Raw genomic sequence first — 18,027 nt, 5'->3', positions numbered from 1 at the left:
GCACCCGGGGGTCTAGGGTTCCCCAGGTTTCCGCGAAGCATGTTGAGGGTGTGCGCGGAACCTCTTAATTTGCAACATTAATAATAACCTGAAATGATCCGTGATACAGGATCTATTTCTCCCAGTTGTTACGACTATTTCCCACTTCACAATGTCTTCTAAACTTTCCATATTATATAGGTTTGAATCGGTAAGTCTCATTACGTGATTATCAATTCATTTTGAACAAAATCGCAATTGTTGCACTTTACACTAGCCTACGCTATATAGGCTATTTGCACAAGACAGGTGACTGTTGCAGAATAATTAAGCTAAATTTAAACTAATGCTTCTGGGAGTCGGCGGGTCCCTTGACTGACGGAAAAGGTCTGCGAAGACAAAAAGGTTGAAAACCACTGTTCAAAAGCAACGCAGCCCTGTAGCGATTTGAAAGGATGAAATTAATAGAACAACGACCATAATGATGATGAGATGCTGAAAATTTCGAAATCTTAACCTTGTCGACAATAAGAAAGTACATAAACTACATATAGGTGATGGGTGAATTTGCAACATTATACGTGGCCTGCATCGCCATTTCCAGTGTGTCGTCATGAACTGCATTACGTAAGGAGACCAGCACCCAGCAATATGCTGTAGGATTAAAACGACACTTGTTTGAGAATTCGTACCACACCTATTGTAAATGAACTGCATTTTTAGATCAATGAAAATATTTATTATAGCCGAAAGCTCGATTTGTTTTAAATTTAGGATTTATGGTTATCGCTTCTTTATCCCGTTAGATATTTTATATATTCAATACGCTTAACATTTGTGTTGATTTCGTATGACTGGGTCTATATAGCGTCACGTCGTTGTGGACAACTTAGTTATCCCAGTTTTCAAATCGTCAACGGTCATGACTCAGCCACGCCATAATGGCTCGATAATTTTTGAATTCGCAGCTATGACCATTGTATTAAACGATTTTTCAGTGTAAGCCTATTTAGATGAGTAACACTTTGAAAGATACCCGGCACGCCTATCACGTCAATGGCATGCATCAATAAGCTTATTAGTAGTCATCTGTTACATTGGGTTACCATATTTTGAGATTCGGAAACAGAGGACACTTTTCAAAAATTCTGAAAGCTCCAGCACCGGCAAAGAAAACTGGTGATTTTAAAATATTTCGACCGATGGCACTGTGTTGACTACAAAAAATGGTAATCACTTCGGATCGACTCCCGAATTACCCGCATTTTTTACGATTATGTGTGGTTTTGACTAAAAAAAGGTCGTCACTTTGACTAGCCTCTCGATTTACCCGATTTTTACGAAACTCTGAAGTAAGTTCGCTGCGTCGGAGTCGAGTTTTTGATCGCGTTTTTTTCTAGAAAAATAGGACAAATTCCCAATAGAGGACATTTAGGCATCCTCCGAGGACACTTTCAAGTTATTGAAAAAAGAGTACAAATCCTCTTAAAAGAGGACGTATGGTTATTGGTTACCCTACTGTTATACGGTGAGATGAATTTCGTCAGAGATACGAATGGCTCCGAATGATTTTATGCGGTGTTTCCGAATATGGATTAATCAACCGGAATAGATGCGGAAATATAAAACGTTAGGAATGCGTACAGATGCCTTGTAAAAATGTTACGCATATATAGCTTTATGATTCTGTATGATATATTTCCGCTCATCGTGATTCATGAATGGGATTTCATATGCGGAGCATCAATACCCGGTATTCCACACAAAATACAGCTTATAAATTTTACGGTAGACATAGGAAAGACGCTCTCCCGCTATTCTTACCACGGAAGCATAAGTCATATGCCTTATTGTACAGCCCGTGTTATCAATTTGTCATCTTTTGCTGTACTGTAACTACCGCAACGTGGCCAAACTGCGACAAAACGTCTTAAACATCTTAATGTACTGGTCTATTCCCGCACATTATCATGACTCTAAAATCAGCAACATTTCCATAAACTACTTCACATACCGGTTTCTATTTAGGGTACGTTGAAAACTTGAGAAGTATAGAGGTGAAATGTGAAATAACTTTGAAAGTAATGTAAAATGACCACAAAATATGTTTTCCAAATGGTGCAAGTTTAGAGAAAATCTATGTAGGGAGCCTAGGGACTAGGAAAAAGTAGAAATACGCGTTGGTATTGCACATTGTACGATTCTCAACGGGTTGCATTCTGCAATCTTGATCTATCACGAGGTGAAACAAAAAGATTCAATAGAATGTACAACGAAATTGGACAATGTTAAAGAGCGCTGTTTCCTTGAGCTAAACCGTGCGAAATATGACTGGCCGATGGTTGTTCGTCCTAAACTAAACTATACGTAAAGTAGCCTATATCCATGTTTGGAATCACAGTCGCTGCGCTGTCGGTTACCATATTATAGAACGCAATTGTCACGGAAAATGATGAAATACATATCTCATAAATTTAATTCCAACTAGGTGTCGCATCCATAGCGCGAATGCAATTTCGTATTGATCACTTCTGTCCAGGCGCATGACGCAAGATGCGCTTATAGGTTTCAAACTAAGTTTCTGACGTCATTTGTCGTGACATAAGGCCACATGACAGTCAGCTGGTGTACGCTCCACACAAGAAGGACGATACGTTGTGATTTAAATGACAGGAAAGAAATATAGATCTAATAATAATACGCAATATCTGGTTTGACGTATTAGTTTTAATTAGTGGAATATTGAGCTCTGCACTTTTGAGGAAGTAAACAATCACAGTAAATATCAGTGCAATTAGCTGAGAAACTCGCCAACTATTGGTCGGAAAGCCGAACATGGTAAGCGGTGATGGCGTGGTTACTGTAGTTTTCTCTTATACTCTTCAAAGGCCAACGTCCATGTCGTACAACACTAGAACTAGCCACAGTACTGTGCGTACGATGTAGTCATGGAAAGAATTCGTTCCTTTTTCCGTTACCAAGCTAGAGGTATATAAAATGGCAGCTACGGCGTGTTTAGTACACGGCACCTATCGTCAGCGATTGTGTGAGGGTCGAAATGAGCTTTCGATTCGACGGTATTCACGTGAGCGAGAATGACAGCGATATACCCCTAGGCTTTATTTTCATCGCCGTGCTTTGTTATGGAATGAGACTGCGTAACCGAGTAGATGCGGATTTTAGATTTCGCGAGTTGGGTGATATTGTGTATGTATTCTGTTCTCACAGTAATTTATAGTGTAAGTTAATGTGTCGTGCTAGCCAAAAATATCAAAGATATGTTTCAGTAGTTTGATGCCGTAAGATGCTATACAGAACGAGGACGCTATGTAGAGTATAAGCGTGTTTCTAGTTGAGTGATAGTCATTGGTTAACATGATGTCATTTGACCTAAGCTACCAACGCACCAAGACTATTTGTAAATATTTCAGATAATCACCTATGAATGGAATGACTGAGCTATTCTTGTGTTCGGTATGTTCAGTGCTGTTCCGTGTATTGCGTGTGTTACTGAACTCGGGAACATTGGTGTGATAGATCCACATAGCTACCAATATTCTTGTGCAGTGTACAACTGCAGCGTGCATTCGCCATGTTAACGGAGAACTGAGCCGATACGACTCTCCCAAATGTCAATATAATGCTAGTGATCGAATTCGTTATAGCTATATTCTCGTACAGTGTCCCACTCGCGCAGAAACATTAAGTGTAGCGCAGGTGGTCCTGGGCTTTTAGAATGTTCTGGACAGCGTCCAATATTCCTTTGACCATTGGACCCAAAGATGCCGTTTTATGTATATATTTCTGAGATTTCCATTGTGGTGATCGTATGATTTCCCCAAACAGTTCAGTAATCAAAATTGTCACCTTGATCTCATACCAAAGAATGATATTGACAAATCTTTTTCGGAGACGCATTGCCTAAAACAAATTTCTTACTAGAATAATTTGCTGTTGTTTTAGTTTCAATTTCTGAGGTCGGCCCCGACCGCACTCAAACCTGCGACTCATTGATATTTAATCGATAGATATAGAACAGAACGTACCACTAAGCTACTGACCGACCACCTCATACTTTGTCAGTAATTCGTTCTCTACTTCTATGCCTCAAATAGTTTTGGCCCTCCTTTCGAATCGCAACTCCTACCTATTCGTAGGTATAGGATTGATGATGATTCGGACGACCTATGAGCCACATCACATGATACAAACAAGTACAATGATATGAACATGGGCATAAATTGCAGAATGAACTTTTGAGCAAGATCTCAACCTCTCAATTACGTGGGTATGCGTACAACGATCTATTGTTGTCAGTTAAATACTGACATCCCCCCTCACACACAAAAAAAACTTTATGCCCTGAGTGGTTTTCAGACATTTAGGCATGCGACAATTGAGATATGTGACTTTATAACCTTACAACTAACCCTAATCTATATAATCAAAATCAAGTGTCACGTACTAAAATATCTCATGTTCACGGACCGCTCTCAATATGCCGACATCGTACTGCGTCACTAGAATCGGGTCCAGGTGAGCCGGGACAAGTGTAACGCACTCATTATCTGTTACAGTAACATAAGTATGAGACGTTTAGTCTTCTCTGTTGTCGTGTTGGCGCTGTATTTCGACTGGTGTACCGGAGATGTCTACATGCACAATCCAAGAGGCAGCAATAACCGACTGAATGAGAAAACCGCGACTAGAACTAACAACAACAGAATGTTCGACACCCAGGTATGGTAAAATACGCCGGACTTTGTCCACATAATCTCCGTTAACTTATACTGACAGAACAATGCACGCGGCGGCTACAACGTGGGCGACAAGACCGATAAAGCGGCCGGGAATACTCAGAAAAACCAGTACAGAATGGTAATTGGGACTTATTCCATTTCATTTTTGCGTTTCACGACTAAACTATCTTCCATGCATATTAGGGCTGTTCAAAAATAACTGTTTTCCCGGATTCAATCCATTCACTGATTAAAGTGTCAGATTACCCTAAAAAACGCTGCACACCAAATTTGGGCAATTATAACAAGTATACGACTCCGCAGATCCAATTAAAAATTTTAATTTATTAGGTAAACTTTAAAAAAATCAAATTGTTCTGTCGATCCCACAAAATTGTTGAGCTGTTCAGTGTTCAAAGACGATGTAACACAAATTTGAGTCAATTCCAACTAGTAGAAGCGGAGTTATTTGAGTTTTTCGTTGATAATCCTCGGATTAACAACAATTTCATGGAGTTGACGGAAAAATTTGAAGTTTTTTTTTAAATTTTACGTAGCAAAATTTTAATTTGCTCTGCGGACGCTTAGACTTGTTAGAATTCAACGAAATTTGGTGTGCAGCCGCTGTTGTAGTAACCTGGCAATTGAATCAGTGAATGGCTTGGATCAGGAAAAAAAGTTATTTTTGAACAGGCCTATTCCACATCCAGGTTGCAAATCTGGCAACGACACTTTTTAGCACTAGAGTTTGTGTGAGTGTATCGCGGTAGGTGTAACAGGAGCTATATTCGAATTTCATGAACAAAACATTAGTGCTGTGCTAGATGCGTCCCAATTACTATGCTATACATCAGAGCTCTGCATCTGTATCGGTTATTCAATGCTCTCAATTTGTGAATGCAATCATTCAACGGCGAGATTAATCAATAAATTCATCAATTCAAAACACCACAACATTGCGGTGAAATAAAAAGATGGCAAGAGTCGAAATGTCTTGAATTATTATTACCCACCTTGGCATAGAAAATGGTAATAGGAGGCGTGTAAAGTAATGCGAATTATTATTAATGATCGTGATAACTAGGGCGAGTTTTTTTACCTAAAAAAAGAAAAATTTCGACCTATAAAAAATCAAAATTGAATGTTGACCAAATTTTGACCTAACGTATACAAATCAGGTGTTTTCCCACATAATGTTAAAATTGTACCACTTATCTTCATTTCTGGTTAGAACTGGCTGTCCTAACGAAGTAGCTTAGCCTGAAAAAAACGTTTTTTATTCAGAAACAGGCAACTTTTTACATGAAAAAACAATATTTTACTAAAATCTGGCCCTATGAAGAATTCCAGTGATTACAATACGTATTATGGTGGAAATATATTTTTTTTTTTAATTGTAGTTCAACGTGAGATACTTTCCTACATTCTTGGGTAGAAAGCTAATGTCTTTACTAAAAAGCTTGCCAAGGACGTTCAACAGCAGTAGTTGTTGACTGACAACACTCAAGTTGTGCGTACACTGCTTGTGACACACCGTGTTGCTTCATTCTGACAATGTTGTCTACATCACAATTTTTCATCATGCGCTTCTTAATATAAGAATGATGCAATGCCCAATAAGTTATTCTTCAGTTAGGATATTGCGGCTCGTTGACCATAAAACCATGTCTACCTATTTGTTTTATTTGACCGTTTATGATTCACAATGAGCGTACGATTAGCCGTTTACTACGGTAGGCCATAAAGTAGGCTACAAGCTGTAAAATATCAAATGATAAGTTTACGAACAGTGCAAAATCTACAATACTAACGAAATGCAGATGTCAAAAACATTTTGACATTCTGAAAAATTTTGACAAACTTCTGACAAATTTTGACATGTCAAAAAAAAACGCCCTAGTGATAACATAAAAATATCAAGCGATAAATATGAAGTGACAGATGTCGGTATGCGAAATAGATATATCAGATCGTGCCCCGGTACAATCTCGATCGCAGATCGGCGAATCAGCCAAGCATTATCCTTGTCCCGGTTTCTCTACAGTTAGCATTAGATGTATATTATTCGCATACCTTAGCTACCCTGCACGCTTTCGCCGAAGTTAAGTTTCGTAGTTTTCCACTGTCCCGGTTATTATAGGCAGGAACTAGGCGCATTTTCGTTCAAACCCCCATAACCCGATGTGGCCTAAGGATACCGAGATATGTAATCAGGCACATTTTCTGTTCAGACGTATTTCCAAAGCGGTAAATATCTCAAGCACACAGCACCCGGCGCTAGAAGCGAATTGGTGATCTCTTGGACGAATCAGCACGGGTGCGGCGGTAATGAGGACACCGATCCGCACAAGCAGAACTGCAATGTGGTCTTGCAATATATGTGCCAACCGCACTCCGAAGACGACGACGACTTCGCCCGTACGTATTTCGGTCTGATCTAGGGGGCTATATATCATGGCGAGTCGATTGCAGTCTATGGTTACTATAAAGATGTGTCACCGAAATATTCTTGAATCTATATCGCATCTGGTTCTTTGGAGCCATAATCGTGACCAAACCTGAAAGCAGCTGTCGTCCGCAATCGCGAAATTGCTTGCATAATTCTCGGCTTTGTACATGTACGTTCCATAAACGCTTGTTTGTGGACTGGACACTCGTCTATAGTCTATAGTTCACTACGGGCCACAAGAGGATTCTAAATCTCAATTAAATATCACATTTGTAATGACCATAGGTTGTCTAGGTAGTCAGAAGAATTACCTCGAGGGTTTTGGAATGCTAAAGTCGTTACGTTTTCAAATTACTTCCGTTTCTTAACAGTTTTCAGGCATTCAACTATATGTTTGGATCAATTTTATGGTTTTATGGGTGGAATTGCCTGCAACTGAGCGAAATAGTCCCATATCACGGTAACTGGATGTAATCTAGTATCATTTGTCATCACCTGTAGTCGCCTAATTGTTTGCTTTTCTGGCCTTGTACACGCACGTAAAAGCTTCTTTTAGTACAGTTGAGAGCAGCAGCACTCCGTGAGTTTTCATTCAATATCTCCTCATTTAATGACACCTACGTCGTACAATTTGTAGGAATTTGTGATTTGCTTGTAATGTTGGGTAGAAATGGGAAATTTAAACAGCGAAAGCCATTTCGGTTAATCCGATATCATAATAGTCGCACTGCGAAATAAGGTGATCCAAAGGAGTTATGTCAAGGTCGTGTATTGCACCACCCGGTTGAAGTCAGAAAGAAATAACTATTTCCTCGCACACGCCGCATCAAAGGTTATTAATAGGGCTGGGCAAATTCGAGTACCTGGCTGATTCGATTCTGAATCATGTATTATGCTTCGAGTCGAGTCGAGTAATCGAGTGTCACTCATTATTACGTCATAACAGAATGTAAGATGTCCAAGTTCAACTATGTATATTTTATGCCACCACAAAGAATATAATGCCTGTTATGCATCCCATTAAAGATACTTTGATACATTTTTCGGCCATACCGATTTCGTTGCACTTCGTGACAATGTTTTGAGATGATCAAGACTTCGGCAATGTGTTATGTCTAGTAACGTTCGTGGCTTTGCACTATATGTTTCGTATCTTGCGATAGGCCAATCAAGGTTTCAGGGATACCAGAGTGGAAAATACGACACTAAAATTGTACAATTTTCGACACAACTTTTTAACATGCAGTGGCGAGGAGCGTATAATTTCAGTACTCGAAAAAGTCGCCTTTTACTACTCGACTCGCATCATATCAAAATTATTACTCGATTCAGATTCGAGTACTCGAATCATCCTGCCCAGCCCTAGTTACTAGTGGACCGGGAAGCAGAAAGTACGATGATATGAAAAGAAAGTGACGATCTTTTTGTGTATCACTGTCGCTGCGAACACGCTTAGACTGACGCCGGTTGTTGAATTCATTCCCCACCATTACAGCTGATGATGGTATAACACTGCGTGACGGATCTTCAACGGGCTCGCAAAATTATAACAAAATCGACGCCGAATCCACGAAGAGCACATTTGAATCGCAAAAGATAGGACAGGTCGCCAAGGACAAGGGTTTGAACGAGCCGTATTACTGGTACGACGACTGCAGGCGTCGCAAGAGGAATGGAGGTTGGTGCCAAAGCGGCGTGCTTTGATTGTTTGTTTGTTTGTTTTATTGCTAAAGAATTTCTATGGACGTTTGTGCTCGTGGTGTATACAAATCCTTACACTTGCAGAGGGGATCAGTAAGGAAATAATTATACTTTGTCGGAGTGCTCAAGTAGGTTTTGCCTGTACTTGTACTAAGTACTCAAAGATTATATCCTTATACTATACGCCCCCTTCTTAGCATTTTTTTGTGAAAACCACTTACTTGATAAACTTACGACTTTGTAAAGTAAAAAATAATTTGGTGGTATGTTTTCTTCACTTTTACAGGTAGCATTGGCATGCACATGGTAAAAATAACAACCGTAACGAAATTTAGTTTCGAAAATTACGCCTATTTGTGGTGTCATCATTCATATTTCGTCAGTCGGGTAGAAGTGTAGAGAGAGTTTAAAATCATAACCACTTGAGTAGTACAAGTACTTGAGTTCTCTAAAATGTAGACGTATACTTCATTACTGAAATTCATAAGTCTTATGGTAAAATTACATCATTTTTGTTCCCCATGAAATTTGTTCAAATGCAATCAATCACAAGAGTTTCTGGTATCTGCCTTAGTGACATCACGTACCGAAATAGACCGGTACGAGATTCAAGCTTTGACATTTTTCATGGAATTCGTGATATCAAGTTTTACGCTTCAACTCGCGAAATCGTATATGTCTGACTATGTGCCTGCCTGTGCCTATATATATTCGAACGTGTTGTTCACTCAAATGCTGTGTATTCCAGGGCTCTTCACTGCCACTCAAAACTTGGCGAACGAAGATGCAAGTTCGACCAGACAGAACCCCAATGGAGACCGTTCCGGATACGAATGTCCGGAAGAAAGAGATTACTATCCTTATTGGCATCCGACACCGTTCACTGACATCGCCGTGCTGGCGCAGAACGAATCTCTGTGCGAGTAAGTGAATGTGAAAGTCAGGATCGGTTGCGATCACTTAAGCACGTATGTTATCGCTTGCGATTTACTGTCCCTGTCGCCGACAGAATATTCGTAACTATCGGATAGGCATTCATTGATTTTCTGCAACTTTTCATCGATATATTCAGATGCCGTTTCCATTGGCAGTGGTGACGTTAGTTTCACGTCTGTGTTTAGTACATTGAGCGTGGGCCATCTGTTCGCCTCGATTATCCGAATGTTATGTCTGTTTTTATTTGTTGTTAGCCTATGAGTGTTGTGTTGATATACAAAGTTCTTTTCAATTCTCCACTAGTTGCTCGTGATTATCACCAGGAGAGTGTCAGCGGAAAATATTCGGGTATATTTCAATATGAATGTATTATTCATGTCGTTTTCAATTCTAGATACTACAATAGCGAAAGTGCCAATCGCGTCGCTAGATACCGGTGCATTGAAAAATTCGCCGGTTCTAACGACATGAAACATTTCTCGGAACACAATAACCAAGCAGATTGCGAGTCGAACGGTGGCGCATGGACGGCGCTGTACAGCATGCTAGAGCTTGCGCCTCAATATACTACAAAAAGTCAGGTATACTAGGTTTGCCTATTACGAAATGCGACATGTTACATTGATTTTCAATATTTGTCTTCCAACCATGTTCTCAGTGCGAGAGTGACCACGGTGACGGAATGTCTTACAAATGGGGAAAGCCGTACGATCCTGCGAAATTCGACACCTTCACACCCATCACCGACGTTTGCTTCGTTCAACCACCACCTGTCGATTGCAGGGTGAGTGAATCTTCGCGTATATGTCGCAGAAACAAATTATGTTGCGATATTCGCAATACAGCCGTATCTTTAGCGACAATTTTACGCTCCATTATTCTTCAAATGTATGAGAACTTATGAAGCTAAGATCTCATGCGCGGGTCACTTCACACTGAAACGTTACTCAGGTTACTCGGATACGTGATGATATTTTTACCGCACCTGGTAGTTTATGGACGAAGACATAGTATTATTTCAATCTGGGATTGGACACGATTGCGTGTGACAACGCTTGGCTTGTCATGCAGTAACACAGGTGCATCTCAGATCAAAAGTGATTGGTGTAGGTATAGATGTGTCGTAAATACCGGCAATGACGAAGCAATTGCGATTTGGTACTTAGGGTGGCTACGGAGTCAAATAATATCGATTTAACCGTTGATGTAGATTTAACATTGGTATGTCTTTATCCCGCCCTTGCTGTGCCCGAATATGTCACACGGATTGCAACCTCAAAATGCATTGGTTCGTATTTCGCAGTACGCAACCAATTATAATTGATATTCACAGCAAATCGGTGTGGCCTTTGCTGTATGAGTCGGGTGCTGTCTTCACCTCCGGAAAGCTCCGGGGTTTGTGTGAACCCCCGTTGAGAAAAAATGCTCTAGCTGTCTAGCGTGAACCACGCGGCATTTTGTCAACACTTGTATATCCGCTGGTCAGCAACCAATGAAAGTAATCTTTTCGCTTGTTTTTTACTCACAGAAAATCGCCATTTACCCAAATTTATAGACCGCGTTGCGTCTTGTCGTTTTCCGTCATTACCTGCAAGCAATGTTCTACTTCGCCGGCCAGTCCTTCTGAAAAGTCAACTCGCACCCATTTGCTCCAAATCCGCGATCATTGAATCACGCATTAATGGAACTATATATACTCGCGGTATTTGTGCCTCTCGGAGTATAATACCGGAACTGTGTGTTTGTGATAAATATACCCGGGTTACAACGCAGCTGATGAATATTTACCATTGCTCACCAATCAACATTCCTCATGACTGATTCAATATTTCTGTGATCCCATATCGAAGTGCGTTAATAGATGACTTCGCATACATCCATTTTAGATCCTGGCGATAAACGTCCTGCGCATACAACACTTGTGGTGTGGGACGTAACTTTTACATTCGCCTATTCTGCGTTAATGCGTTGTTGTTGGTTGCCATGTCACAATTATGCTATTCTCTTTGAAGATCTCGTGATGTTCAGTTAAGATACACCGATACGTATTGGATAAGATTTGTTTTAGGCGCGTAATAGCGTTCCGTGTCAGCAAATACGCAGCTCCGAAGCATTGTGTTTGTAGAGTTTACTCACGGCAGAACGTAAAAACCGTTGAATGTCGAGTGAGTAATGAGCATAAAGGCCTATTGCGTGGATACCTCTGCATTACTTCACTTCCTAGTCCTACGCAAATCAATTCATGCAACGGTGGATTTGCAGGCCGCGCCTTGGAGTCGAACGAATCACTTGGGTAACGGACGGGAAGGTGTACCTCTAAACTACACCTGGACGTTACCGTATTTTCCAAGCGGCGATGAAAAACGGTGCTTTCTACGAATCAGGTATGCTGTCTGTATCCTTGACTTAATATAATTCTTTATCGATGTTAACTGCGAAATGCACGACAGGTATAACATTTCGACCGACGACTACGACCCTTACAACACCGACGCATCCCAGTAAGTACTATTCGGTGATTTGCATCTAAATTAACTTTTCGTTATAAAAAAACGTCATTTCAGTCAGATGCGTGTGAAATTGCGAATGTTACAAAAAGAACTTTGAAAACTTTCCCAAGCAGCAAAGAAAAATAATTTGTAATAATGATGAGTAATTGCTGAGTGATCCCTGAATACATGTTCGCATGCGGCTCTTGGTCGTAAGGGTATTTTGAGCCCCAGTCGCGAATGTCCAGTGTCCACCTTGTGAGTAACCTGGAGCATGACTTGATTGGAAATCAGATGCCGCACACCATGTGAGTGCAGTGCACTGCACTGTGCATCTGTGCGGTCCGTGAAAAGCTTGTCGCTCATATTCTCAATTCTCTACGATTGCATGTCGTCGCAGCCAAATCTCAATGGTCGATGTAGTTTTAAAATCTTTTTTCGTTCTCTGTTTTGTCCACACCATGAAGCACGATGCTGAAGAAACGTGATGCGACTTTAAGCGGTAATTGCGACTCAAAACATGCCGCGCTGCAAAATACAGTCAGCTGTTTATCATATGTTCTGTCAAATAAGGTATAAAATTACATATGACTTGTTTGGAATTTTGTCGCCTGGGTGCATCGGTAAATTGACCGTATGTCAGTGTTTCCGTGTAACTGCGTCGCTTAATATCAAATGATATATTTCGTCTGACCTTATCGCGAATTCGTGCTGTCAAAACGGGTTGCTAGCGCCTCCCAGTGTTTGATATAATTGGTGACACCATAGTGTCCTATAGTGAGTAGTGACACCTTGCCATGTATTACTTGTAAAAGTACAGGTTATCCATCGCATTGTTTGCCATACGAACAGGGTCTATAGCAGTGGTTCCCAACCTTTTTCGACCCATCGCCCCCTTTTCAAGCTCAACACCAATCATCGCCCCCAAACTTTTGTGTACCGAAAAATGGGAATACAAACTGTAATCACTGTCGGGTTGACTAAAAAAAAGGTAAACTTTTCGGCTCGATGTCGAATTCGACACTTTGGGAACCACTGGTCTATAGTATACTTGTACTATATTTCATGATATTCAGTCTCGGGGTATTAATCACACTACGTTTACAGTAATGGAGACCAATCACCGGTTAAACAGAACCCACTGGTTGATGTAGGTGCCAACGCTCAGGCGCTTCGCCTTGCGATCAACACTGCACAAACTGGTCGTACATTCCAAGATCGAAGCCACGTGTTCACTCTAAAGCCCAGGCCGGATAGTAAGTAAAAACCCACTACTGATACTGTTCTTCCCACTTCAAATTAGAGGTCGACCGATTATCGACCTGGCCCATTATCGAGGTCGATATTCGGAAGTTTCCAGATTATCGATATCGCGGCCGATATTTTATATATAAATCAAATCAAAAATATTGGAAATTCAATGCTCCGTGTTCTCAATCTCAACAAATCGACGACGCATGGGGCGATACGTAACAGATTTACCCTTGCAGGACGAGTTTAATTGGGTGAGCAGGCAGAGAAACTATGCTTCCTGCATTACAATCTACCTCTACTTGATTGAGCTGCGATTCTGTATCACGCATTGCTCTTTGGGTTATCCCAAATTTCAATGAATGTGCACGATTAAGCAATAATTCTTTTTAATTTCAGTTTTGTCGTTTGTTGTTCAGCTTTCTGTGGCATGTACAAGCGCCATATTGCCTAATACATAAAATTTTTTGGGAAATGGTTCTCTGCTCCTGCCATATTAATATCGGCCCATGATATAGGTTACCGGCCTTGTGAGTGTGTCGATAATCGGTATCGGTATCGGCCTGCAAAAATCAATATCGGTCGACCTCTACTTCAAATGACAGCAAACCAATATTTCGTTTTTACGCACGTGATGCGCAGATTCTTTGTGACGTGAAAATGCTGTCTGCTAACGTTTGGATCTCGATTCGAAATTCAGCTTTCCCACACGACGCCCGTCTCATCAACTTGAATGTACAAGGCAAGCGCGGAAACATTGTGCAAACTTTCCCGGCGGTCGAATATGACTTTTTCCCCAATCGCCTCGAGATTAGCCAAAACGATATAATCCATATTCAATGGACTGGCTCTAACACCCACGACAACAGTAAGTGGAATTCGCAGCACGTGACACTGCACACGTGATCATATACGTAATAACATTTCCCTCAAAGATGCTCCTGGCGGCGACGGACAAACCGGCGATGCTGGCGAAGGCACCGGCGGCACGGACAGACATAACATACTTCAAACGAAAGCCCCTGATGTAAATTACCCAATGCCGCACGAGGTTATGACCATGTTTAAAGGTAGGGGAAGAATGCGCGCTACGCGGCAGTGCGGTGTAATCACAATTATTATATTCAGATATTGAGGTACTGTGGAGTTACAATGACGACGTAACGCTTACAAAAGATAATATCGAACTGATATTAGCCTCGTCTGGATACTACCAGTGAGTTCTACTTTGAATTTTTATGCGCTTGTGTCGTTGTTATGTCAAGTTTTACGTCACGAGTATAGGAGATGGGCAAAATCGAATCGAACTCCAATATCTGCAAGCGAATCACATCGTATTACTTATATATACCCAGCAGTCGTTTTAAAATATCGATGTATATTTACTAAACTCGTGAGGTACACACATATTTGTATTCTATGTGATTACATGTCCCATGGCTACAAGTCCTACTCCTGAGGTTTATTTGAGCACGTCTGTGAACCCCGTCAGTCACTTAACTTAGTTATGGTTGCTGACAGCCATTAAAATCACTTTACCCCCCGATAAATACCCGCGATGTGATTATTCCTCTTCATTTGATTTGAATCATCTGATCCCATAGTGAGAAGGGCTGCTTCGATTCGAATCATTTGATATCGAAGATGATTTGAATAGATTTCTAGTGATTCGTATTGCTCATCCCTGTTCACCAGACTGGAAATTACAAAATTCCCAGGACGTAAGCCTAATGCATCCTGCTATTTCTGTCTTTTGGGTATATAATAATTAATATTACCAACGCGTAACAAAACGTTGTTAATGCGGGTGATGTTTGCAGTTGCTTCACTGAATGCGATAGATCAGTCGAGGACGTCAATACTGCGCTGAATAGCCAGCTAAACAATGCGCCGGCTTCGTTCCCTGGTGTAGTACTGAGGTTCACAGCAAACGGAAAATACTACTTCATCTGCACAAGGAACAACAGTTTCACCAATCGCAGTCAAAAGGGTCACATCTTCATTACTGACTGATAACGGAAATATTGCACGTTTGAATTCTTGGCACTGTTGGCATTCTTGGCACTGATAAGCAATGCCACTCTGCAGTAGAGCACATTTTCATGTTTTCGACAGGACCTTTTCTTCACAGCTGTATCTAAAGAGTATTCAACCATAGGATTAATATATTTTAAGAATGATGCTGAGATTATAATTCAACGGGATTAATTTTCAGTCATTCATTCTTACTTTACTGCTGTATTCACTGAAACAACGCCGGGTCTGCAATATATAGCCTACACTCGTTTCAATGCTGTCTAGCACATCTGTTATTTCTGGTAACTTTGAATGGTTTGTTTCTGTCTCGTTCAAATCAAGTGTGGTGGGTTATCTGCCTATTATGCCTACGTTCGACCAAGTTCAAAGGCCAAATTTTGATTCTATATATGCATTTTTATGCACAAGTGTGATCTTAATACGTTTCAACTGAGCTCATGTAATACACGTATATTAGCATACTTTTGCTTTTTTCATTGTAGCGACAGATTCAACACTCGACAGTGATAGATTGGACAATATTGATGTATTGACAATAGGAGGTAATGGGCCTATGGCTATCCTAGTCTGTTGACTTGCATCCTTATTTTGTCTTATTTTCAGTCATGAGGCCGTGACTACGGACTGGGCGAAAGTGATGACCTTTTTCTGTTTCCCAAATTTCTCGGCTAAGCTATTCCTAGTGTTTGTGTGTTCTTAATTTTTGATCCATGTCGATGACGCATACAATATGATAATGATTTCAGCAGGTGCGTTGGGATTCGTAAAAATTCACGGATGTTGTATAAATGTAATGTTGTATACGGATGAGCAACTATGTTGCGAACAGACGAGAAATGCGTATCATTTGGGATTCGGCCAAATGGGCCAGTCACTCGACTGGGACCAACAAACTTAAACACCCTATATAGCCTACAATTGGATAGTATATTCGTATGGAAATGAACCCGAATATTTTCGGCTGACACTCGTCAGGGTTAGTCGTCAGCAACTAGTAGAGAATTGGATAGAACATTGTATATAAACAATCGTATCACAAAATATGACGCCACCAGCATGGGGAGGTTCACTTCATTTGTGTGCCTTGTGGTCGACATTTATCAAAATACAGCTGCCAAGGCTGTGTCGACAAGAGGAGTTCATGTACCATCTAAAATAGTGCATTGAACGCTCTCTTTCGGAATTTCATGCTGGCGACGTCATATTTTGTGCTGCGATTTATGATACACGATATTCTTTCCAATCCTCTACCAGTTTCTTACGATTACCCCTGACGAGTGTCAGCCGAAAATATTCGGGTTCATTTCAATATGACTATACTATTCCATTGTATAGCCTACTGAAGTTCCACCAAGAAGCTCTGGAATCGGCTCGGGAATCTATGGCTCGCGAGCCACATATGGCTCTTTTGGGTATAAGATATGGCTCATTGACGAATTTTTATTTTTGTACTCAATTTAACGAAACTGCAGTGACTTGTTAGTAAATTGTTATCACAGTCAATTAAATATTCTCGTGGCAGTACAAACATGTTTTTGAGAGGCCAAGACTGACGTATTCGCGGGTAGAGGCTGCGACCGGTCCGTGGACATATGAGCAATGAGCATGCGACATTACAGCATGCGACGCTTCGGCATGCGACAATTTGGCATGCGACACATGAGCATGTGGGTTAAATTACGGATTAGGGGTAGGTTAGGTTAGGTTTATGGTTGGGTTAGGGTTAGGGTTTAGGTTTGGTTAGGCTGGGTTAGGTTAGGTTAGGCTATGTTTCGGGTTAGGGTAAGTTTTTGGGTTATACAGTAGGGTGGTTCAAAAATAACCTTTTTTCCTGAATCTTGCAGGTTACTTGATTAAATCGTTAGGTTGCCTTAAAAAACGACGCACACCAAATTTGAATTCATTCCAACCAATATTCGCGGATTTCGTAGAGTTTGAAAATTTTGAATTTGCCTAAAAATGCAAAAAAAAATTTTTTTCAAATTTTACTTCCAACCTTATGAAATTGTTGCGCTGTCTTCAAAAACGATGGAAAACAAATTTGACTCAATTCCAAGCTGCAGAAGCGGAGTTATTCAAGTGTTTTGATGATAATTCTGAGATGATCCACCAATCAAGGATAATCCCAGAATTATCAAAGAAAAACTGAAATAACTCCACTTCTACGGCTTCGAATTGAGTCAAATTTGTTTTGCATCGTTTTCGAAGACAGCGCAACAATTTCATGGGGTTGGCAGAAAAATTTGAAAAAATTTTTTTTTTTTGCATTTTTAGGCAAATTCAAAATTTTCAAACTCTACGAAATCCGCGAATATTGGTTGGAATGAATTCAAATTTGGTGTGCGTCGTTTTTAAAGGCAACCTAACGATTTAATCAAGTAACCTGCAAGATTCAGGAAAAAAGGTTATTTTTGAGCCACCCTATTATACAGTCACATGCTGATGT

The 18,027-nt window shown here is 40.5% G+C and overlaps 2 protein-coding genes across 2 annotated transcripts in view; both read left to right on the top strand.

Annotated features, from left to right (window-relative positions):
* Positions 1-18,027, top strand: part of LOC145451971 (RNA-binding motif, single-stranded-interacting protein 1-like) — a 248,113-nt gene that overhangs the window by 172,225 nt on the left and 57,861 nt on the right. The window lies entirely within an intron of this gene.
* On the top strand, positions 4,533-16,042 carry LOC145451993 (protein DD3-3-like). The gene is made up of 14 exons (XM_080330209.1): positions 4,533-4,719; positions 4,777-4,857; positions 6,950-7,136; positions 8,663-8,845; positions 9,617-9,791; positions 10,199-10,385; positions 10,463-10,588; positions 12,067-12,188; positions 12,255-12,305; positions 13,401-13,549; positions 14,245-14,412; positions 14,480-14,614; positions 14,673-14,760; positions 15,365-16,042. Exons 1-14 carry the CDS (start codon positions 4,567-4,569, stop codon positions 15,555-15,557), a joined length of 1,998 nt encoding a protein of 665 aa, XP_080186335.1. The 5' UTR covers positions 4,533-4,566; the 3' UTR covers positions 15,558-16,042.

Source organism: Botryllus schlosseri, chromosome 12, assembly GCF_051294905.1.
Source record: "Botryllus schlosseri isolate E-star chromosome 12, Bs_hap1, whole genome shotgun sequence".
Taxonomy (NCBI): domain Eukaryota; kingdom Metazoa; phylum Chordata; class Ascidiacea; order Stolidobranchia; family Styelidae; genus Botryllus; species Botryllus schlosseri.
Note: the sequence above shows the minus strand (reverse complement) of the source record. Positions and strands in the feature narration are given on the sequence as shown.